The sequence below is a fragment of the Macrobrachium nipponense genome, chromosome 19 (genome assembly GCF_015104395.2).
Source record: "Macrobrachium nipponense isolate FS-2020 chromosome 19, ASM1510439v2, whole genome shotgun sequence".
NCBI classification, from domain to species: domain Eukaryota; kingdom Metazoa; phylum Arthropoda; class Malacostraca; order Decapoda; family Palaemonidae; genus Macrobrachium; species Macrobrachium nipponense.
In genome coordinates, this window is record NC_061088.1 from 34100156 (window position 1) to 34126416 (window position 26261).

At 37.5% G+C, this 26261-nt stretch overlaps 1 protein-coding gene across 2 annotated transcripts in view; it reads right to left on the minus strand.

The window, feature by feature from the left end:
• Positions 1 to 8662: 8662 nt before the first annotated feature.
• Positions 8663 to 26261, minus strand: part of LOC135215980 (tubulin beta chain-like) — a 61645-nt gene continuing 44046 nt past the window's right edge. Inside the window, exons 5-7 of one of the 2 annotated variants that reach the window (XM_064250927.1) lie at positions 25316 to 25623; positions 11848 to 12154; positions 8663 to 9376 (exon numbers count right to left, since the gene is read on the minus strand). In XM_064250927.1, coding sequence (XP_064106997.1) covers positions 9005 to 9376; positions 11848 to 12154; positions 25316 to 25623 — 987 coding nt within the window. In that variant the 3' untranslated portion in view covers positions 8663 to 9004. Of the gene's footprint in view, positions 9377 to 11847; positions 12155 to 12829; positions 13597 to 14350; positions 14658 to 25315; positions 25624 to 26261 lie in introns of those variants that run through there. The other variant, XM_064250926.1, reaches the window with a different exon arrangement.

Genomic DNA, 26261 nt, shown 5'->3' on the forward strand with positions numbered 1-26261 from the left:
GAAACCCCATTGATTGCCAAGGCGAACGAAGGTTACACTTAAAAACACTTCCTTGTGGTACTCCTTTTTCTTGACTGAATACATCTGACATTGTTGCTCCAACCTGAAACTGAAATAACCTATTTTTAAAAAAAAAGCCTTAATAAAGAGGGGCAAATTGCCTCTCAGGTTACATTCATAAAGGACCCTCAAAATGCCATATCTCCATGTTGTATCATAAGCCTTCTCTAGATCAAAGAAAACAGTGATGTGATGCTGCTTGTCGGCAAAAGCTTCACATATTGATGATTCCATCCGAACCAATACATCAGTTGTGGAGAGCAGGTGAAAGATATTTTCCCCGTTCCAAGTACCACATCAAGCGCGTGTTCACCATTTTTCCATGATCTTACACAAACAAGATGTCAATGCAATAGGACGATAATTTTCTGTCTTGAATGGATCTTTTCCAGTTTTCACGAATGGAGTAATTTTAACTTCTCCCAACGCTTGGGGAATGTATGTTCGCAGTAAATTCTGTTAATAAGGCTTAATATGAAAAGTCTGGTATTTTCAGGGGTATGCTTAATCATTGAATGTGTTATATCATCCCGTCCAGGAGCCGATTCATTACATTTATTCAAGGCCGATACAAATTCTCTCATAGTAAAAGGAGCATTTTATTGCTCATGTCTTATTGTATTAAAATCAATTTCGACCTGTTCCATTAACTGCCTTTGAGCTGAAAAGGGTCTGTCATCATTTTTCTTCGCAACGTTAGCAAAATGATTAGCAAACTCATTTTCCACTAACTGGGGGTCTGCTACCTCACAACCATTGATCTTGATAACTGGAGGTTGACAAGGAGTGAACTTGCCTACTATTTTTCTAACTCTCTTCCAAACTAGAGTCAGAGGAGTTTTCAACTTTAGTTAAGATATGAAGATCGTACAAGATTCTTTTCGTGCTTCTTTGATTTCCATGCGTAAATGAGCTCTTGCCTTTCGAAATGCAACACGATAATACTCACATTTTCGTCTGCGATATATGGTGAAAGCAGATCTCATAGTTCTATGAGTTTCCTGGCATTTACGAGTCTACCAGGGAACTGGTCGGCGAATAAATATGCCCGAAGTCCTAGGTATTGATTGAAGACCAGCCGAGAACATTATTGTATTCAAAAAGTCAAGAGCGTCATCTATTTTAGTAGTGTGTATATATATATATATATATATATATATATATATATATATATATATACTATATATATATATATACTTTTAGGGCATAATTTTCTCTTATGCAATTTTCGTTAAAAGCAATTGCTTTAGTGGCATCAATAAGTTTCTTGCAGGTATCTTCATACCGACGAAGTTTTTTCCGATTCTCGTTCGTCAATTTCTGGTGAAAAATACGCAGACTTCCTTCTTCAATTAATTGAATTTTGTCGCGACAGCTGTTTCGTCTTATGGCATTATCAAGCGACTACTGACTTACAATTTGGCCTTTCGGCCTATTTATTTCATCGTGTGGGAAGTATGACCTTGAGGTATGGGTACTGGTTAGTCTAGGGATTAACAGCTTAAGGGCGTTGTTTTGGATACAAAGAACATAAGGACATAAGTACTGTGACAATAACTGTGAAAGTATAAACAGTGGTTAAATAAATATTCAAAATACAATGCCGTGTGCTAGTGTTTCCTTAAATGTATGTTTAAGATTTAATGTTACATGTTGGTTTTAGATAAATTACAAAATTACATACAGGAATAAAAATGAATATAGAAATCTAAATACATGAATAAAAAACATTATTTTATAGTATGCATAAAGGTACAAGTCATATAATTTCTGTTTATTCATAAATGTGCATAACTTAAATTTGAGTGGGTGAGCGTGTGTGTGTGTGTGTGTGTGTGTGTATGTGTGTGTCCAAATGGTCTACGTTGGTTAATGGCTGCAGATTCGTGTTGGGCGGGGTCTCAACGACCTGAGAAAGGATGCTACTTGGCTCTCGCTGGGCTCTCTCGTGTCTTCTAAGGGGCGTGATATTCTCGGTGGGTTGGGGCGTGTTGTCTGGTCCCTGTTGACTTGCGTTTTCCTTCTCCTGCTGGAGGGGAGTATATGGTCCGACTCTTGTTGGACGTTCAAGGTCGGCTTCTGAAGAACGATGCTCACCGCTTCGGTTATTAAGAGACGACCATAGTTGTCTTCTCTGTGCACGACCTGGGTGCCTTCTATGAGCTCTTGTAGAGATGGTTTCCTGTCGTGAACATCTATGTAATGTTGATGGATGGCCCCTTGATTTCTATGAGCCAGCAGACGTCTCCGAAGGGTCGTTGTAGTGTGCCCGATGTAGTTTTGGCTGTGAGATTGACACATCTCCTCTGGACAAGTAGATTTGTAAACTACATTCGTGCACATCTCCTTCAGTCCCCCCGGAGCGGTGCTGTTCTTCATTATTAGGGCTGCTACAAGGTTGGGCTTACTATATATCCTGAGGCTTATTTTGTGGTAAGAGGCTTTTGGGGTTACGCATCTGTTTATTATCCCGCGTAGTGTGCAGCAATCCTCCTTGTATGCAGACCCATAATGTATACGATGGTAAATAATCAAGTTCTCCTCGTTTTTCGTCGTCGTGTTGGGTTGGTAAAATTCGTCCATTTTCTTTTTTATTGCTGCTTCGATCATTTGATCTGCATAGCCGTTGTTTGTTAGTAGTTGGCGAATTCGATCGAGTTCGTTATGTATGTCTCTCCATGATGAGCTGTGTGTGAAGGCTCTGTGGACATACGCACTCACGACAGACTTTTTGTATGCGTTCGGGAAATAGGACCAGAAGACGACATTGCCTCACTCGACGTTGAAAGTTTGTTTACGAATGTTCCCGTCGAAGAAACGATCGACATCATCCTTGATCGTGTATACAGGTCCGAGAAGAACCCGCTGCCCATTTCCGAAGATGTCCTCCGAGATATGCTGAAGGCTAGTACTATGGAGGCCCCTTTCCTCTCTCATCAGGGGGAATTATTTCGACAAATAGAAAGAGTCACCATGGGATCCCCACTAGGGGTCCTTTTTGCAAATATGTACATGGCCACCGTCGAAGAAAGGACCTTCAGAGAACATAAAAAACTAGGATTTATGGGCGATACATCGACGATATTTTCGTCACAATAAAAGAACCTGACGATGCCAGAAAACTAGCAGATGCTCTAAAAAGAAACTCAGTGCTCAACTTCACCACAGAGCACAGCCAACAGAAGACTTTGCCATTTCTTAATGTCTTGGTAAAACAACAAGAAGGACAGTTTAAGACGACCGTTTATACGAAAGCAACGAACGCTGGCCGTTGCTTGAACGCACGTGGAGAATGCCCGGACGCATACAAAAAGTCTGTCATGAGTGCTTATGTCCACAGAGCCTTCACACACAGCTCATCATGGAGAGACATACATAACGAACTCGATCGGATTCGCCAACTACTAACTACTAACAAACAACGACACTTCGGAGACGTCTGCTGGCTCACAGAAATCAAGGGGCCATCCATCAACATTACATAGATGTTCACGACAGGAAGCCATCTCTACAAGAGCTCATAGAAGGCTCCCAGGTCGTGCACAGAGAAGACAACTATGGTCGTCTCTTAATAACCGAAGCGGTGAGCATCGTTATTCAGAAGCCGACCTTGAACGTCCAACAAGAGTCGGACCATATACTCCCCTCCAGCAGGAGAAGGAAAACGCAAGTCAACAGGGACCAGACAACACGCCCCAACCCACCGAGAATATCACGCCCCTTAGAAGACACGAGAGAGCCCAGCGAGAGCCAAGTAACATCCTTTCTCAGGTCGTTGAGACCCCGCCCAACACGAATCTGCAGCCATTAACCAACGTAGACCATTTGGACACACACACACACACACACACACACACACACACACACACACACGCTCACCCACTCACTCACTCAAATTTAAGTTATGCACATTTATGTATAAACAGAAATTATATGACTTGTACCTTTATGCATACTATAAAATAATTTTTTTTATTCATGTATTTAGATTTCTATATTCATTTTTATTCCTGTATGTAATTTTGTAATTTATCTAAAACCAACAAGTAACATTAAATCTTAAACATACATTTAAGGAAACACTAGCACATGGCATTGTATTTTGAATATTTATTTAACCATGTTTATTACTTTCACTGTTATTGTCACAGTACATATGTCCTTAAGTTCTTTGTATCCAAAACAACGCCCTTAAGCTGTTAATCCCTAGACTAACCAGTACCCATACCTCAAGGTCATACTTCCCACACGATGAAATAAATAGGCCGAAAGGCCAAATTGTAAGTCAGTAGTCGCTTGATAATGCCATAAGGCGAAACAGCTGTCGCGACAAAATTCAATAAATGGAAGAAGGAAGTCTGCATATTTTTCACCAGAAATTGACGAACGAGAATCGGAAAAAACTTCGTCGGTATGAAGATACCTGCAAGAAACTTATTGATGGCCACTTTTAAAGCAAATTGCTTTTAAACGGAAAATTGAATATTATATATATATATATATATATATATATATATATATCTATATATATATATATAAATCTATATATATATATAAATATATATTATATATATATTTTTTTTTTTTTTTTATATATCTATATATATATATATATATACTATATATATATATATATATATATATATATATACAGGGTGGGCCAAATGTAGCCTCACAGTTAAAACAGAAATAAAAAAAATAATTTATTAAAACGCCAATAAAATTTTTCAGACATGAATAAGTGGCATATTTAAGAATGAGTGACATGAAAAGGATAAAAATAAGTAGCATGTATTAATGGCACGGTATTAATTTTCTATTGAAGAGTACTTTGAATGAGAAACAGTTCATGAAGTAACTGTGAGGCTACTTTTGGCCCACCCTGTATATATATTGCATCTATATTATAATATGTTCATTTAACTATAGAAATAATATAATCGATGCCAATATTCATCTTCTTAACCCTATTTCAGAGATCAGATTTCTTTCTGTTGATTGCGGGTGTGTTAGAAAGGCACGCCTTTATAGTGTAGTAACTATAATCCGCCCTTAATTCTATGACCCGACCCGTGAAGGGAATTTCTGTTACTTTTTGTCTCGTTTGAAAACTTAAGTCTTTAAAGTGTACCGATCCAAATTTTGCCCAAATTCTGTGGCTCAGTGCGACATATTTTAAGGGGTTACAAGAAATTTAGTGTGTACGTATACATATGATTGAATTAATTTTCTGGTATATTCATATGTTTTTTGTAAACTTTGAAGTCAAATCCTCATTTACAGATGCAGAGCCCGTTCATTTACACTTTTTTTTTCTTTCTTTTTTTTTTAGATTGTCCCTTGTTATCCCTTAATACCCGCTCGTTCTCAGATATTAGCAAATTATGCTTTGTTAATACTTTATGATTATTGTTTTTCGCATATTTCTAGGCTGACTCTTGTCAACCCTTGGCAACATTTCTTCCTCGTATAGCTTATACTTTTAGGTTGGTCATTGCTATCTTAGGTGTATATTTATCCTCAGATGTTAGTAAAGAGGACCTTATTAATTCCTTGAGAATCTGCATTGGTCCTGTCACAGTCCTTTGTTACAATAGCTCAAACATGAATATCTGGTATTTAACTGCAGTACCCCTGGATACACAAACAGAATCGCTGATAGATACTGGTCCCTATCCTCCTGCCTCTCCTGGCACATGTTCAACAGATTTTAACACATCATTGATCCCTTCACACAATCCATACCATCCTTGATTATGCGGAGTCATAAACAGCTGCCTGGTGCTCACCAGATGGCTCATCCCCCTCGTCATTTTGGAAGTTACTTGCGTGCCTCAGTTGCTGAGTGTCTCCTAGGGGAATGTTGCCCTGCTGAAAAATTTGAGTAGTGCCTCTGCTACCTGCTCAGTTTTTATTTTAGGAAGTGCCACAGCCTCTAGGGGCCTTGTAGCAAAGTCTCCCACTGTCAGGATGTACCTATTGTCCTTATCTGGGATTGGCAATTTAGTCCACTCAGGTCTCCATCTACTCTTGAACTGCTCTTCCATCAGCAGCAACTTGCCCAGTGGTACCTTGCTGGTACAACTACCCCTTGGCACAAGGACTGCAGAATCGGGTGACATCCACAACCACTCCAGGCCAATGAAAACTTTTGGCTATATGGGTGACATTCTCTGGGCTCTAAGGTGACCACCAACAATGGACTTAATGGCCAGCTTATCACTTGGCACAACTTATCTCCAGCACTAGGATTTGCTGCACTTTTCCAGCCACCCTTCCCTGAAAAACGCAATATAATGTCATTAATAACCTTAAACTTAAGAGTTCCTTCACCCTTTGTTTCGTATTTTGTGTCAGTTTTGGCTCTTTCCCACCACTTGGCTGGGCTAGGATCCTTCTGCTTAGCCTTTTTCATCTGCTATGCTCATGTGTCTAGGATGCCAATTGCCTGATGCTACGTTTCTCCCACTGGACTTAGGTTCTAGTCACAACTACTAGTCTCAGCACTAATCTTCTCCAAATCCATCCTTGCATCACTTTTCTTGAGCTTGTCCCTTTAGTCGTCTCTCCCCACAGCTTTCTTGACCATCGCAGCTTCATCTTTGTTCTTTTCTAATACCAAGGTCATAAATAGGCTTATCTGGGCACATGGCATGAAACTTACCCTCATAGTACAGTGCTTACATAAATCTTTGCAGCTGGATATCTAAGAAAATACTTCTATCATTGAGTGCACAAACCCATTTTTTATCAGTCATTTGATTCTCAATCGACCAAACTTCTATGTACTGTACAACTGTAGTTGACAACTTGTATCACATGGTACAATTACCTTCTTGCATTCTTACATTTCATTAATTGTATGCTCTTAACTCAACAGGTAGTTCAGCTCCGTTCACCAGTTTCAGCCTATCATCTTTGATGTAGTCTTCCTGTTGGGCTAAATCGACAACTCCACGAGTCATGATGGTGGTCACCTCCTTTGGTTCTTCTGCTGCCATAGTACTGGCTGCCTTTTGCTTGAGCTTTTGCTGATCCTTACCCTTTACAAGCACACAGTTCTTGGCTAAATGTCCTGGTTTGTGACACATAAAGCATCTACCTTCACTTTTGTGAGTGCTCCTTATGTCTGTCTTATAGTCTTTGGGTCTCTGGATGCCCCTATTATACCTCTTCATTGGCTTCTGGCATTCCACTAAGCTCTGCAAGCTTCATTAACTCGCCAATGTCTCTTGGTACTTCTTTCCAGAGGAATGGTGCCATCTCAGTCGAACACATACTAACAGGCTGTTCCTTTATGAGTAAATCTGCTAAATCATTAAACTTTGCTGCATTCAGTTCTTTCAGTCCATCTAGACATATCTCCATAACTTAGCTGCGAAATGAAATTCAGTCTCACTTTGTTTTGGCCAAGACAGATTTGTTTTCAAACCCTCCCTCTGCCATAACTTATATCTCTTTACCAAAGCTTAGTGTAGCCTCTCACAAGAAGGTATACAAGGAAAAAAAACTTGCATACCTTTACCTGTTAGTAATGGACATAAACAAGTAACCCACTCCCCTTAGACCATCCATGAATGTTCACCAATCTCTCATGTCTTTCAGTAAAATTACCCATGTCATCATGTTTTAATTAGACCAAGGCAATGTGGGTTTTATAGTGGTCTATAGGGGTGCTTCTTTTCCTCTCTTTCTGGAAGAGCCATGAGAAAGAGGTAGCGAGGAGAGACCTTCATGTTATTGTTGTCAATATTTTCTAATTTTCTTGGTCTTGACCTCTGTTATACTGCTATTTACTAGTTCCTTGATTGTGGCTTTTCTTATAGAAACTAAGAACGCTTCTGCAAAGGGGAATGGAGATTGGCCTGTTTACGGTTCCTAAACTCATTCAGTTTCAGATGTAACTTGTTCCTCTATGAGGTGATGGTGGATGGCATGTTAGTTTCTGTAATGGTATACATGTGCATAGAGAGTTATGGCAGAGTGGCCAATATAGATTGTTTTAAGGATTCAGAGTTCTCTACTGAACATTGCCTTTTTATGTAACTCTTAATTATCTGGGGGATTTCTCCCAGGCGGTCCTAGTACTATTGATGTGATCCTACTTTTGTAAGGTCACAAGGAGCACCTCCTTTTGCAAATTTTCTTTTGAATCCCCTTTGTTCTTCCGCAAGGGAAGTTTTTACAACATTTCCTGTTAGGCAGTATCTTTTTGGTACTAAGTTTGATATTGTATGGATCCAGTTCTCTGCCCTTTTTCGCACACCCATTCTTGTTGACATATCTTAAGATCCTTCAGTGGAAGAATGCCCCTTTCACGTTAGCAAAGACAACCTTGAGGAGTAGGTGCCTTCTCCTTTAGTGTTCAGGCACTGTCTCTTATATTGGTTGTTATGAATAATTTCTCACATAATGAAAGTTAAGAAAAAAAAAGAGATTATTTTGGTGCCTGCACGTTCCATCAGGTTTGATGGAGAACCCCAATGAATGAGAGCTTGTGACATCATAGGACCTGATAAATGCTGATTTTCACTTGCAAGCTCATCTTCAGGAAAAACAATGGCTTGCAGGAGGCCAATTACATCACACGATTCCATTTCATTGTTTTATTCATCGTTTTATTGTCCACACCACATAGAAAGCGAAATAAATCATCATCATGTGGAAATTACATAGAATGTAAAGAGGTTCAGTGAAGACATTGCGTGCAATTAAACAGGTGGAATAACTGTAATAGTAGCAGTAGAATAGTTAATAGAAAAATAGTCACTATACTTCATTTCACACACCTGCAAAAGATCTCAAAAGACCTTTAGTCAGAAAGGGCTGATAATTTAAAGACTTCAACAAATTATATGACCGTTGTGATAAACAAACTTGAAGTGAAAATCCAAAGTCTCTGTAAACTTGATATGTCAAACCATTTCCACAATCTCCCGCTCTGCTATTCTTCCACCTGGCCTCTGTCACTGTCTCCGTCATCACCATCATTATTGTCTTGAACTTCATCAGTTCCTCCATCATCCTCGTCAGCGGTGGCCTCTCTTTCCTCCTCTTGGTCTACTGCGTCGTCATCACCTGCTGTTTCTTCATAGTTTTGTGGCATTCCTTCATAGCTCCCTTCTTCGCTGTACTCATCTTGGCTTACGAACAATTCCTCATCAGCTGTAGCTTCCTGATATCCCTGGTACTCGCTGACGAGGTCGTTCATGTTGGACTCGGCCTCGGTAAACTCCATCTCGTCTATGCCTTCAGCCATGTACCAGTGGAGGAAGGCCTTCCGCCGGAACATGGCAGTGAACTGCTCAGAGATGCGCTGTACGGAGAGAGTAAATAACCAAATTAAAACACAAGAGTTAGTCATTCAAGTATTTCTTATATGTACGTATATTGCAAGAAAACTTAAGGAAACGAACTTCCCTTAAGGTTCCATTTTTTTGTACATATATAAAGTCAATTCAAGACTGGCTTTTGTGTTTCTTAATTACTCGGGTCCAAGTGAATAGTGAAACTGCTATATGCAGGCATAGGTAATTGAAAATTTAAAAAAAGAAAAATAATGAAGTTCACTGGCGAAGCAGAGAAAAACCAGAGCGAAAACAATATGAAAAGTAGATTAATAATGGCGATCTGTTGTAGTGTAGATAATGCCGATGCACTAATAAGAAGTGCAGATGAAGAAAACTAAGCTTTGATGTGGTTACGGCACATCAGAAGATGGAAATTGGATGAAATGTTTTGTGCCTAAATGTAGTATCTTAAGTGTTAGTGGCATCTTTAGATGTGACTAGTGCGAAGGGATTTATCATGCTAATGCTGCAGAAAAGTCTGTTGAGAGTGAATGTGATGACTAAGATCGCCAAGATAGAGGTGAACTATTTTGAGAATCTTATTTTGAGACAAATGAAGAATGGGAGCCATGAGTAAGCAAATTGAAAATACAGTTCCAATATCGGAGGGGCCAAACTTACAGACAAATTAAAACCAGATTATAGGAAGTTATCAGTTATAAAATCTACAAACTCATCAATGGAAGCTAATGGACAGAAGATAAGCATTTTATCGGCGATTCTTGAAGTTCCAAGCGAATGTACAGAAGCTGAAGATAGGCACATAATAAAGTAGCTTTTGCCAGAACTAAGTTGCAAGCTGAAAAAGTAAGAGCATGGAGAAGTGAAGATAGGCATGAAAAGTGATGAAAAAGAAAAAAGACCCCATAGATCATGACAGCAAATGTCCCAGAAGATGAGGAAGGCTAAATCTTAGAATATATAAAAGAGAAGAACCCATGGCCAAAGGATCTAATAAAATATGGAAGTTAATTCATAAAGATTGCTTTACTGAAAGCTAAAAGATGAAGCAAATCATAAAGTGCTCCCTGAAGATAAACGGATATGTAGGAGTAAGTGGGTATGAGTTTAAATGGTAAAAATGTGGCCAAAAGCAGGACAAAAGTTCTGGAGAACTTCCTTGCACGGGTTAAAGGGTTAAGATACAAGTGATACAGGGTGTATACTTTGTCATGATCAACATATAACATGAGAAAATTTTGAAAATAGAAAACATATAAATCAGTTGATTGATAAGTACAGAAATAAACTGCATAAAACAAATATAAATGGAGATAGGATGCAGTGAGGCATTAGAAGAAGAACCTTCGAAGACTCAGCACCAAGGCTAGTCAACAGGTTGCCCTCAGAACTAGAAGAGAAGAGATGTACAAATTCCAAGATACTGAAGAACAAATGCCTAAGACAAATATTCTAGAACAGTTATGACAGGGAAGAACAAAATCTTCAAGAAAACTGAAAACTATAACTGAAGAATAAATGGGGCCTGCTAGATCGACCAAATGAGATCTGATGGGAGGAATCCAAAAATAAATTTGGATGATGAGGATTATGATTGTACCACTGTTCAAGTATCCTCTTGATGCAAATCCATCAAGACTAGGGTACTTCCTCCTTGGGTATAAGGGCAGGAGAGAATTCTACCATCTTACTACCCTAAAGCCTAGATTATAGAGGCAAATTGAAGGAGTTACCATCCATACCTTTTTTTTTTTTTTAAAAAGCATGGATTACTGAAAATTTTGTAAGAATTTCAAGACAGAGTGTAAGAAGCGGTGCATACTATGAGACCTGAACCACGAACTGAGTGTTGTTCAGGAGGCCAGTATAACAACCGAGTTGGTATTTTACTTGACGTTTTATAGATAACGATTTGGATCTAGTAGCTCACGTACGTATGATTTTGGAAGCTAAATATTTCTTGATGTACAGGCTTACCATGGTGAATTTGTTTTTGTAAAGAACATTTGAATACTACCTGGCAAGAGACAATAATTGGGTCTTAAAGATTAAGTGTTACTTTAATTAGTGTGGTTTCCTTTTAAAAACTTGAGAAATAAGATTATATCGTGCTTCAAAGTTTATCATAAAGGCCATTGGAAACTGTGAAAACTTGTGATGAGATAAAGGCCCTATGAACAAGGCATTAGGCCATCTTATGTCAAATGGTTGCACAAAAAGGAAATCTGTATGAAGAATTATCACATCATAAGCAAACGTACTAGAAATAAGCTAAACAAGCAAAATGTTACTATAAGGAAATGATTAACCCTTTTATTAATACATTCATAATCCATTACCAGAAGCTTAGTCAACCAGAAATTGTTTTTGTCATTCGTATACCCCAATAACTATTCAGACTGTTACACACTGACAATGATTAATTCTTATCTTTTTGGAGAATTATGTACATCATGTGTGACACCAAACGACAAACCTTGAATAGATCTTGTATAGCTGTAGAATTTCCTATGAATGTGGCTGCCATCTTCATCCCTCTGGGTGGAATATCGCACACTGCTGTCTTCACATTGTTTGGAATCCACTCGACGAAGTATGAGGAGTTCTTGTTCTGAACTTTACACATCTCTTCATCAACTTCCCTCATGGACATGCGACCTCGGAACACTGTGGCCACAGTCAGGTATCGTCCATGACGGGGATCACAAGCAGCCATCATATTCTTTGGATCAAAGAGCTGTTGAGTCAGCTCTGGAACAGTTGTTGCTCGGTAAGCTTGTGACCTGGAAAAATATAAGAAGTTCCTGTAGAGAAGGTTGACAGTTGGAATTTGAAGAACACTATGGTTCCAGGTGAAGGATTAGGGGTGGTTCTAAGAGGATTTTACCTTATCTTAAGATTTTGAGGGCTATTACCTGATTAGCATACATTAGTTCTTTCCAGGGTGGTCAAATAGTTTTGTTGATACTAGCCATGTTGCTTGATGATCAGCTTTTTATCCAAGAAAGTACAAAATGTGTGGCCTGGAGGATACTGCACACATTTCTTGCAAGATTGAATAATAGATTTTACACAGGAGTTGAGATAAATTAAGTTTTATGAGGGTTTATTTACTAATTGAGAAGTACCCTTGAAGAGTAGTTGTGCTTTGACCCAGGTCATCAAAGTAAGAATGGTTTATGTTTGATGCTGAATAATATTTACATGTAGTTCATATTTCGTAAATATTAATTATAGAAAGTCTTCCTTAAAGGCCACTCTACGTGGTCAGAGGTGTACCATTGTAGAGAATACGAAATTGGTATCGAATTTAATCTCAGCAATGTGAGATACAGGCAAAATTCACTGATTTCAAATGATGGGGATTGTTGGTTGAATTATAAAGATTTGTTATGTACAATTCCGTTTGTTAGATTATCTTTTGGAAATATATATTTTAGGAGAATTAAATCACATAATTTTAGCTTACTGTTTTATTGACAACACTAAACCCTAGAAGTATCAAATTATAATTTAAAACGTGTAAATTACGATATGTAGCTACAGTTAAGGAACATATTACACACATTCACACGCAATCACACCAGATGGAGGACAGTAAAAGCAAATACTCAGGAAAGCTAATAAGAAGGATGTCGTTATGACTCCGTACTGTCTCTAAGAAGGCTTCAGCGCAAGAGACTTCTGTAACAGCCCTCAAATGATTAGCAAGGAGTTAAAATTTCTTATTATTTCTTTTTATTATAGAATGATCAACAAATGAAGGTGAAAACCGAAAGTCGCCGAAAACTTGGTCTTAAAATGTCTCTGTGATTTCTCCTTCTGCATATTCCTCCTCCTCCGCTCCATCCTTTTCCCCGGCGCCACCACCAGCGTCATCATCATCATCATCACCCCCATCAGCAGTATCCCCTCTATCCTCGTCCTCATCTTGGTCACCACCATCATCGCCTGCTGTGTCACCGCGAACGCTGCCCCCTGCAACACTTGGGGTTCTATTGCCCTGACCTCCAACACTTTGCGCATCATATTCATGGTCGTCATGGTCTTCGTCCGTGAACTGGTCTTCATCTGCCCTGGCTTCCTGGTACTCCTGGTACTCAGATATGAGATCATTCATGTTGGACTCTGCCTCGGTGAACTCCATTTCGTCCATTCCCTCGCCCGTGTACCAGTGGAGGAAAGCTTTCCGCCGGAACATAGCGGTGAATTGCTGTGATATTCGCTGTGAAAAATATTAATGAATAGATAAATCAATTTATTGATTAATTGATATCTCGAATAAAACTGTATCATTGATAGCCCTATTAAAAGCAATGAGAAAAACTCGGTTAGGAGTCAGTTAACCTTCATAACATACATCAGGTAGGCTTATGTCTGTCAAAGCAACTATTATTTCTTGAGTGTTCAAACTATTAAAGGTTAATGGAAACTTTATTCATCAGGGGTTCACTCTAAGAACAGGTTAACTCCATTGCCTGACCCAAAAGAAAAAGTTTAGACTAATAGTTGTCATCAAACTGATAAATGTTAAAGCAATCAGAAAATTCATGTTCAGTGTAGGCCATCTGAATGAACCTGGTAAGTTTAGTCATTAGAAGCCCATGAATTTGTTGTGATCTTTATTAGATCAGTATTTTGAACAACTTGAAAGCCATTCTAAGCGAGGTAAACCCCTTTTGAATAAAGTTACGAAATGTTTGATTTCATTTATAAAAGTAATTTTTTTAGCTGTTGCCTTCAGAGGACTCCCCAAAGCCAGCATCTCCTCTTTTTAAACTCATCGCTTATGATTTAATTCATAGTCTAAGCTTAAAAACAAAATTCTGAAGCCCCTTCAGGTGTAGTGAGCTTGGAATGTTATGATCACTAACATACTTCAGACATTATTCCCTGTCCTGTAGACTGACAATTGACTAATAAACATTTTTCCTTTCCCTATAACAAAGCTCGTTACGATCTTGCCAGAGACGACAAACCTTGAATAGATCTTGAATGGCAGTCGAATTTCCTATGAACGTGGCAGCCATCTTCATCCCTCTGGGTGGAATATCACACACCGCTGTCTTCACATTGTTTGGAATCCACTCGACGAAGTACGAGGAGTTCTTGTTCTGAACTTTAAGCATCTGTTCATCCACTTCCTTCATGGACATGCGACCTCGGAACACTGTGGCCACAGTCAAGTATCGTCCGTGACGTGGGTCACAAGCAGCCATCATGTTCCTGGGATCAAAAAGCTGCTGAGTCAGCTCTGGAACGGTTGCTGCCGTGTAGGCCTGTGACCTGGAAGAGATGAGTAGCGCTTCTAGAGGAGGTCATTTTTTCTGAAGGTAGCAGTGGTATCAACGTCATCATTAGTGTATTAAACATTCATCACAATGTGAAAAAAGGGCCGTTAACTTCCAAATAGACTTCACCTTAGTAGTAGAGTGCTCAAATGTGGAAAGGAAGAAGAGCAGGTCCAAGAGAGGAGAAGCGTGCTAAAATGTTAATGAAAATGACAAAGGACAAAAAAGTAAGGGAACACACATTTGAAACTTTTCATAAAAGGTCAGACTAACGAGAATGGCTTTTTAAAGTATCGTGACTACCCTTCTTTGGCACTTCAACATCCAGACAAACTGCTAAACTGTTTCCCAAATCTATATAACCTACAGCCTTTTAGTAGGTAGACGTAATAGGCCTGCTGTTCCTCTCAGGATTAAGTATACCCTTTCCTTTCCCCCCCTCCCCCTTTTCTTGAGTTTTTTTTTTTGGTGGGGGGGCTTGGTTTTGATGTTGGCTTGGGCTTTTATTACTTCCTGTCATTGACCTCTGTATTTAAAATTACAATTTCTGAAATTGAGGTTTTGTTTGAACAGTTGTTGAACAGTTCGAGATCTTAATCTTTCTAAATAAACAAGTCACGTGAAAAAGGCAAAGAAAAAACCTGATATTGTCTCTGATCACTTATCCTTCGGTACAAACGGTTAGCTTCGTACATAAAGAGAAACTGTTTTTAACTTTATCATCTAGAGATGCTAAAATGCAGTGTGATGTCATCATACAGTAACTATAAATAACATACAAATTTTCAATTAAATATCTTAACGTCGTAAATTACTTTTAAATATTACATAATTCCACCATGGATAACACTATTGCACATTACTTTGCGACCTTTCGTTATGTTTTCAAATAATAAGTAAGTTTTTGTCATTCGGGAGTTATGATCATAGGTTGCAGCTTCCATAGTGTCCATCACAACAAGGTGGTCAGCTGCCTAAGATAGGGAAGTTCAGCTCTTTCGATGTCCATGGCCTGATTCGTATAACCACATTGCCTGCAAAGATTGCAGTCCATCGCCGGTGTACAGCTCATATTCTTGGTCATCTGAAGTTCTGCCAAATGATGACTGGAATCGCCACGTATCTTACTACAGTTTTTGTTCTGGCGCCCCTGACGCAAGACATGGTGATTTCCGAGTTTTTACTTCGATTTGTTGCCCTTGGATACTTCGTGGTGGTTGTTTTCATTCCAGTATTACAAACGTCTTTCGCGGAAGGAAGGGAATATATTTTCTATTCTGGCACAACTCACTTTTCATTTAAAACGTAGTTTGATTACACAGAATGTCTTTTATCTTGCTTTCCTGATATTCAGCTCAGTGTGTCTTTGTATATAGTTAAAATCCCATGGATTATGACCTAATTTACCAAGTAGTTGAGTAGCAGTTTGTTATTATCTCAGTTCACCAGAACTTTCTTGCCTACTGAATTTTGACCACGTAAGACATGCTATTTCCCGAATGCATTATATCACTCAGAGTCTGTTCGCCCAGATAAACAACCACAGTAGTCAGCATTCACAAGTATAATAACGTTTTTAAAAACACGTGGCCAGGGTCCACTTCGTCACTTTAGTGGCTGAGTGACAGCAGCAGCTTTCATGTTAACACAGTACATGGCATTCGAATTTATGTCGACAGATCATCTTCGTATTTCTGTTGCCAAACGACACTCGAAAGGAACCCCCCAATAACTTTATTGACTTCTTAATCACATAGATTCCTCTGTACTACTTTGGCTTGTTATCAACACGTCACCCGGCCGGGATGCTAGTACTAAACGTGGCGGAAGCTTCTTAATATATCGTGTTTGGATCCAAGTGTTACTTACACCCATTTCTGTATTGCGTGGTCGACAAATTGTATTAATAAACGATATCTTCGTGCGGCTGTCTACTTTACATTTACAACACGGTGTTTAGTGCTATCGCCCGGGAGTAGGTGACGCGTAGATAGCAATCCGAAGTGGCCCCGATTCTCAAAAGCCCTGAGTCATCAGTAAGAGAAGTTCTATATACCTTATGAGAAAATTTCGGTAAATTTCATTTGTGAACATATTTTTTCTTCATAATATAATCTGCTTCATGTCTATCCATAAAAGATGACGGATGTCTTCATAATGTTGATTTTATTGCTGAAAAACTCGTCAGTATCCTTGCAAATTTTGCCTTTCTTCTTCAAGAATATTTTTTTTCTCTACGTTACATGCCAAACCCGTAGGGGTTTACTTCCTTAATGCTTTTCCATATATTCAAATATTTGACTTCATACACTTATACATGCATAACACAAACACACATGTATGTATATACAGTTTATACATAGTATATAAATAAATATAACACACAACGATACACTAATATACATTCAAACAGACACATATATCTTTTCCAGATGATATGTACACAAATATACACACATAATCATATATGCACACGTATACATACATACATATATATATATATAATTATATAATATATATATAATATAGATATATATATATATATAATATATATATATATATATATAGATATATATATATATATATATATATATATATATATATATATATAAATATATATATATATATATATATATATATATATATATAGATATAAATATTATAAATTTATTATAATATTATAATATATATATATATATGTATATATATATATATATATAGCCTATATGTGTATTTGTACATAATGAGAGCAAATTTCAGCATATGAATATATGCATAATGTATATATATAAATATCTATATATATATATATGTGTGTACATTTTATATATATATATATATATATATATATATATATATATATATATATATATATAAAATGATGCAACAAAAAAGTCCGTGGTATATTTCATAGAAGGTCAGACCAGGAACACGATGAGATGATTACTTTCAACAGTTTATTCCGACGTTTCGTAAATCATATTTACATCTTCAGGGATTTATACCGAAAAATAAAAACATATATTGTAAAGTTTGACATAGAATAAGATAAAGGTCAGTTAACAGTCGGATGACAAGTCAAATATTAAAATGTACGATACACAAACAAATAAGAAACTATGTTGTACAATACAAAAAGAAAGGTAAAACACTAAAATGCATATACCTTTCTTTTTGTATTGTGCAATCTAGTTTCTTATTTGTCTGTGTATCGTACATTTTAATATTTTACTTGTCATCTGACTTTTAACTGACCTTTATTTCATTCTATGTCAAACTTTACAATATATGTTTTTATTTTTCAGTATAAATCCCAGAAGATGTAAATATGATTTACGAAACGTCTGAAAGTAATAATCTCATCGTGTTCCTGGTCTGACCTTTATATATATATATATATATATATATATATATATATATATATATATATATATATATATATATATATATATATATATTCATTCCCAAACGTTAATTCATAAATATCACTTAATAATCATTTCACTCTACCTTGAGAATAACTTACACCCAAGGGATGTCATAATTGATAAGTTCTCTGTCACCGGCAGGATTCGAACAGTTGCCTGGCCTAGAAACAACTGTAGATTGGCTTTGCCCACCAATCTATCAGGAGAGGTATATAACAATATTTATTGCTGTACATGTTCCTGTTGAATTCAAGTTTTGTACATTATAATCGATATCAAACTACCACCATGATAGCTGATTGGGAAGTTTGTCATTCTTGGATAGTTATGAATGTTAGTCACCTAAACACGCGTGCCTTTTTATATTCACAAATATGAAGCCACAAATATCGTTTGTTAACTATTTCATTATATCTCGAGAATAACTCACACGCATGGGAAATCGTAAGTGATAAGTGCATCGTAACAAGAAAGATTCGAACTGAAACCTGGTTAAGAAACAACAGTGGACAGTGACTCTGGCCATCCAGCTACCAAGAGAGGTGTAAGTCTGTGCTGAACATCTCTCGCTATTTCTAAACGACGCGACGGTTCGAATCTTGCTGGTGATGCAGCTCTTATCAATCATAATTCCCCTTGAGTGTAAATTATTCCTGATGTATAGCGAATGAAATATTCGAGGATATTTGTAGCTTAATGAGTGTAAAAGTGAAAAAGTCACGCTTGTATAGCCTAATTGACAAAAAAAATCATAATTAGTCGAGTGTTGTCAACTAACGAATCAATTGTTATGGTGGTAGGTTTATACAGATTCTAAGTGTAAAACATGAATTAGAGAGGAATGTGTACAGCAGAATCAATAACTTTACTATTCTTGATAAATGTGTGGTCAGAGTCACTATTTGTTGTTTCTCAACCAGGCAATAGGTAGTCTTGGCATTGACAATGTACTTATCAATTATAATTTCCCTTGGGTGGTGTGAGTTATTCTTGATGTATAGTGAATCGGACATTAAGTGATATCTGTGGCGTAATATTTCCGAACTTAGGTAATCGATTAGTTGGTTGTGCGAGTGTGTATATGTATGTATATATATATATATATATATATATATATAATATATATATATATATATCATATATATATATATATATATATATATATATATATATATATATATATAAAATAAATATATATACAAAACATAGTCATTAATGGCAATATAACATTGTGCTGCAGTAATATCTTTCAATAGATAATACCAATATAAAATCCCTGGTTTTCCCAGCACTTTCTATGTAGAAAAGTTGCGTTTGACTATAGTTCCCTTCTTTATTTTTTCCATTAAATTCATTAAGTAATTTTCCCCAAACTTCTCTCCCAGTAAATCTCAGCTTCCTGTACATCTCGTAGGGTTGTGTACGTACTGCTGTAGAGCTACTTATCTCAAAATAACTTTGAATGCCTGTTTACCCCAAGTCGCTCTAAGGCTTCTGAGCTTGACGGGTGTTAAACAGCCAATTGTATTGTGTGTGTTTTAAGGCAGTAGTTTCCGTTCATCTCTTTTATCGAAGAGTCGTATCAAAGCTTCAGATTGAGGTTTTTGGTTGTCGTGTTGAGATGCAAACAGTATACTTCGAGTTTTGGAAGACTATACCGTGGAACTCAGCGGCAATTTATCAGTTAAGAGTAATCAGAAGGCGAATAATAATAGCCATTCGGTCCTACTCTGAAGTTCATTCATGCATAGTACTATATATATATATATATGAGATATATATATATATGGCATACATATGTATATACATATACACTAACTGACCAACCCAGCGTTATCCGGGGAAAATTCTAAATGACAACCGATTAATTCTCTCTCTCTCTCTCTCTCTCTCTCTCTCTCTCTCTCTCTCTCTCTCTCTCTCTCTCTCTCTCTCTCCTTTCCTGTTAAGATGGTTGCTTCAGTTACATTGCTCAGCATTTTTGACATTTTTATAATTCACCACTTCTCACCCCCATTCCTACTTGGGCTTGAGGAGCATTGGGGATGTCTCTGTTCATCCCAGCGACCTAAAAAAACTATGAATTAGACAATAATTTCCATAATTTTTACATTTTATTTTTCACCCTGTCTCACCACCCGGGGCCCCCACCTTCCTATCGGGGCTTAACTTGGAATTAAAGCTATGGGTTAGGCACTAATATCTGTAGTTTTCGGCTATTCTTAGATGTCGCCACCCTCCCACCCCATCATTCTACTGTGGCTGAACTTAGACTTAAAGGACATCGGGAGTGTCACTATTCATCTCAGCAGCCTTGAAAACTAAATTAGACCGGAATATCTGTCGTTTTCAGTTATTTTTACATGTCATCCCCTTCCGACCCCTTCTCACCCCCTTCCTATCAGGGTTGAACTTGGACTTGCTATTGGGAGTGTCACTATTCATCTCAGCAACCTCAAAAACTATGGATTAGGCACTAGTATCTTTCATTTTAGGTTATTTTTACCTCACACCCCTTCCTATTGCGGATAAACTTGGACCTGAAGGGCATCGTAAGTTTCTCTATTCATCTCGGCAACTTCGAAAACTATGGATTAGATACTAATACTTGTCATTTTTGGCTTTTTTACATATCACCCCTTCCCACCACTTCTTCAACCCTTCTTATCAGGGCTGAACAAGGAATTAAAGGACATGACGATCATCATTATTCATCTCATCAGTCTCAAAAACTTTGGATTAGATACTAATATGTCATTTTCAGTTATTTTTACATGTCACCTGCTTCCAACCCCTTCTCACCCCCCTCCCTATCGAGACTGAACTTGGACTTGAAGGGCATCAGGAGTGTCACTATACATCTCAGCAACCTCGAAAACTATAGATTAGACACCAATATCTGTTGTTTTCAGTTATTTTTTATTTTCACCCCTTTCCCACACCCAACCCCCACCCCTTTGGTGCCAGTGATTGTCTTACCACTACTGTATTCTTTCCCAGATGTTAAGTTATATGAATACCAAGTTTGGTTGAAATTGCGCAATGCGTGTCAAAGTGTATGTGGCACATACACACATTCATACATACGTACATCCATTTTTCTATACTATATAGACATGTATGTAGAATATATATATATACTATATGCATATATATGAAGAATAGGTTTGACCATGCAGTGCGTGACTGGACATTAAGAGATTTCTATGATAATGAGGGAGTATCATAAAGTCGATCTTATGATAACTTTCAATTTTGAGAAAAAGATCCTAAATAACATCTTATTGCAAAGCAAATTGTGTTTTGGAAGGGAAACTAGTCAAAATCTAAATTTTAACTTATGCTTACCAGTGATGGCAATTGTGGTTTTATGTAATACTTTGTCATTAAAAGTCTAAACTCACACGCATATGTATATGCATGTGTCTGCAAGTGCGTATGCGCTTTAAATCTCATGAATATGTAAAGTAGACGACCACGATGAACAAACAGATCCAGGGTATAAATTCTGACTTATTTCAACTTTAGTTTTCTAAGTCTTATTCAAGAAGACAGAAACTTCCATTAGATATGCTAGCGGTTCTTAACTTTTTTGGCCCAAGCACCCTTTCACCTTATGTCAGAATGTCATCCCCCACCCCCATTTCAAAACTTGTTTACCTCAGAAGGTGCATTCCAAATAATATGCAACAAAATACTAACACAAACGCACAAGCTGGCGGAGAGAAAGCCCAGTAAGACCTCTCAGTAGTGCAGACTGATGCACACTGCGTTTTGTGCAATCCTAGAGACTGTTTGAGCCTGCTAATCTGTGGTCATAATTCCGCCCCGTGAAACTGAAATTCCTTCCAAAGGGGGAATTTCCCACTGGTTGAGAACACCTGTGCAACTAGAGTAACAATTCTTGCGAACTTACAGGCTGCTGGAAAAAATAATTACACATGATAAGTAACAAATGGGGACGGGGGATGGGACTGGCCAGAGGAGAGCAGTGAACTCATTAGTGTCTGAGGTCAGTGGTCCTTCATAAGTGTTTTTTTCATCTGTGCTGGTAGGCTCAAGCCTTTGCTGTAGGCCCGGACAAACAGCCGAGGTCTAGACCTGGCAAGCTACCTTTCTTAAAATCCGTGCATTTTATATATTCCTTATGAAATATAAGGAGTGATTTGTAAATGGGGCACTAACCTCAGATGTTAATGTATTTACTGCTCTCCTCTCTCTCTTTTCTACTTTCCAGGTGTGACTATTTTTTCCAGCCGTCTGTATATTCGTTAGTACTGTCACCAGCTAATATACTGCAAATGTCTATTATTATGTTTGTCCTTTTTACCTGTGGCACATCTGCGTACATACATACATGCATACATTATATATATATATATATATATATATATATATATAATATATATATATATATATATATATACATACATTCATACATACATACATACATACATATAGTATATGAACGCAGTTACAGCCACAAAGAAAAATTGAAACAATTGAGATGCTAAGAACTTTCGTCTTCTTACCAAGAAATGATCACAGCAACAGTTGCTGTGACCATGTCTTGGTAATAAGACCATGTCTTTCGTGGGCTATAACATGTTCGTATAATCATCACGCTTTACCTTTTTCGTGATTTAAAATCAAACACACACACACACACACACACACACACACACACACACACACACATATATATATATATATATATATATATATATATATACAATATATAGATATATATATATATTATATAATGCTGTTTCTCCGTACAGGAGGTGACTACAGAGGAATTAACACAAAAGTCAATGACATATTCATATTTTAACTGCTGGATCCTGGATAAAGCCCTTGTGCAGTAAAGTGTCTGTAACATTATCAGCTTCATACATCTGCACATAAGACTGATCGGTTGAACGCCGAACAACTATCTTCCTCTCATTCTTTCCCACCATTATCCCTGCATAAAGGGGTCGGTTGCCTGACGCGCCTTCTCCACTGCCTTCTATCAGAGGCATCATACTCCGCCAAAACTATTCTCTCCCTGTCTTCCTTCACTTTATCTCGCCATCTAAGTCTCTATCTCTCGATCTTTTACCCAAGCCCTCTTCACTCCCTCCTCGACTGTACACGCACACAAACACACACTGTGCCATTCATCTCTGGATATCAAGAACTTTCCCTCATTATACCTTTCAGCCCAACTGCCCAACCCTTTCTTGGGCATCCTCTCCTCGTTCCCCCAAATACTCAAGACCTGTATACTTTCCACCAACCCGCCGTCGTCCAATCTTTTCAAATGATCAACCTACCGTGAAATATATTCCAGCCCGCTTTTTCCACCTGCGCTACTTCCAGTCTGTATCTCTACATTTCTTACTTTCAGTTTTTACTCTGCGCGTACTATGCAGGCAGTTCATTTCAATCTCATTAACTTTTATTCCTTTATTCATATTCAGCTTCCAAAGAGACAGTTAGTTAAACAATCATTTCAAACATTCTCGCCTTGGCTTTTATAGACAATTCAATTCTTCACCATTCTTTGCAATGTTGCACATACACACATACATATGTATGTGGTTAAATATATATATGTATTGCCAGATACTCATTCTTAACCCATATTTATACACACACACATAAATATATATATATATATATATATATATATATATATATATGTGTGTGTGTGTGTGTGTGTTGTGTGTGTGTGTGTGTGTGTGTGTATGTATATACAGGGAGTCCATAAAGTCTCTTTACAATTTAAAAGATATATTTTAAAAAGCCATTGATAAGATATATTAATCAAATTTGTCCTATGTACTCAGCAGTTATCAAAGTTATTAATCATACTGCATTTGTGTATTTCAGGTGCCCTGTTGATGAAATATGTACTGTTAATTGAACCCCACAAAAAATGGCTAATCCTCAAGACTCAGGAAAACTACAGACCTAAGTATGGAAGAGATCTACCATCACGTCCGTCAATTTGTGCATGGCACAAGAAATTTATGAAGTCAGGGACAGTGTTGCATAAAGAGAGGAGTGGATGACCAAGAACATCTGAGGAAAACATCGATCATATAAGAGAAGCCTTTGATTGCTCTCCTACAAAATCCATCAGTACTGCTGCCAGACACTTACAGCTACCATGTTCAACAGTGTATAAAGTCCTACATAAGAACATACGATTGTATGCTTATCAAGTGCAACTCATACAGGCACTTGAGGCAAATTATAAACCAAGACGAAAAGAGTTTGCAGTCAACATACTGGAACGAATATCTGAGGATAAAAAGTTCCTCAACTGTGTTTGCTTTAGTGATGAGGCAACCTCTCATGTTTCAGGGAAACTGATCACACATTGTATGAAAATCTGGGAATCAGAATATCCCCACGTGACTAGGGAACATCACTAAGATAGTCCAAAGATGAATGTGTGGTGCGGGATCACGTGCAGTCGAATCATTGGTCCCTCTTCTTCAGCAAGACATCAATTAATGCAGATGTTTGCATTGACGTTTTGACAGCATATATGGCACCATAACTAGACGACCTCCTTCAGCCAACCATCATTTTCAGGAAGGTGGTGCACCACCACATTGAGGATTATTGCATGTTCATGGGTTCCTAAGTCAAACATCTCCAGAACGGTGGATTGGAAGAGATGGCCCAGTCCCGTGGCCACCTCGTTCACCAGACATCACTTCCCTTTACTTCTTCCAATGGGGTTATGTTAAAGATATCGTGTAGTGAAAAAAGATACTTGACATCACTGACCCTAAGCAAAAGATCACTGATGCCATTGCCATCATTGATGAGACTATGCGACAGCAAACGTGGCATGAAATCGAGTACCGTCTTGATGTGATAATTGCAACTAATGGAGCCATATAGAGATATATTAGATAAGGAAAAAAAACTTCAGTATCTACCCCTTATCTTGTAATAATTTCCACATACTTGTCTGTTCGTTTGCTTTTGTAATATATTTTTGAATTGTAAAGACTTTATGGACACCCTGTGTGTGTGTATATATTATATATATATATGTGTATATATATATATATATATATATATATATATATATATATATATATATATATATATATATATATATATATATATATATATATATATATATATATATATATATATATATATATATATATATATACTATATATCATATGTAAGAAAACAACAACTACCCTAACGTACCCACGAGCCGTAAGCGGAGCGAAGCCAGGAATGAAGAAGTGAAGACGCGGGAAAGGAACCATGTTGACGGCCAGTTTCCTGAGGTCAGCGTTCAGCTGACCAGGGAACCTGAGACAGGTCGTCAGTCCGGACATTGCCAGGGACACCAGGTGGTTCAAATCGCCATAGGTCGGCGTTGCTATCTTCAGGGTCTTGAAGCAGATGTCGTAGAGGGCTTCGTTGTCGATGCAGTAAGTTTCGTCCGTGTTTTCGACCAGCTGGTGGACGGAGAGGGTTGCGTTGTAGGGCTCCACGACTGTGTCCGAAACCTGAAGAAGAGGGAGTTTGAACTATCTGGACATGGATGTCAGAGTTTGGAAAGACTGTTATAAATATATACCAAGTAATACTAGGGCGAGAGATATAAATGTGTGTCCTCTTCAGAGAGTTTGGTTTTAGTCAATATCAGTGTCGTTTTAGGAGGCCATGATATCAATATCGATTCTTTCTGGAGAGTTTAGGATCAATTTTGAAAGTAAACCGGTTAATCTGAAATACTTTGCTAAAGTAGTTTTAAAAAATGTTAAAAATACTAAGGGAATTTGGAAGGATTTGAATTAAATATACCCAGAAATGGCATAAGTAAGTTTTGGGTATGCCGCAGTAATTTTAGAAGTTTGGAGTACATAAAAAATGTTTGGGTAGTTTTAAATAGATATAGATACCATTTTGGCAGAATCTGAATCATTTAAAAGGTACTATGCATACGTCTATATACCCACAAATATATAAATGCTTGGAAAAAAAAGATATTGACATTTGCATTGTTATGTCTGATGGTCATGTCCTTTAAAAAGATTTTTGTATATTAATTCATGTTTGTTTCGTTTCCTTGAATTGGTCTTTACAAAATATGTTCTTGCTGTTGTCATTGAGTGCTCTCCCCCAGACCAAAATTCTTCTCTTT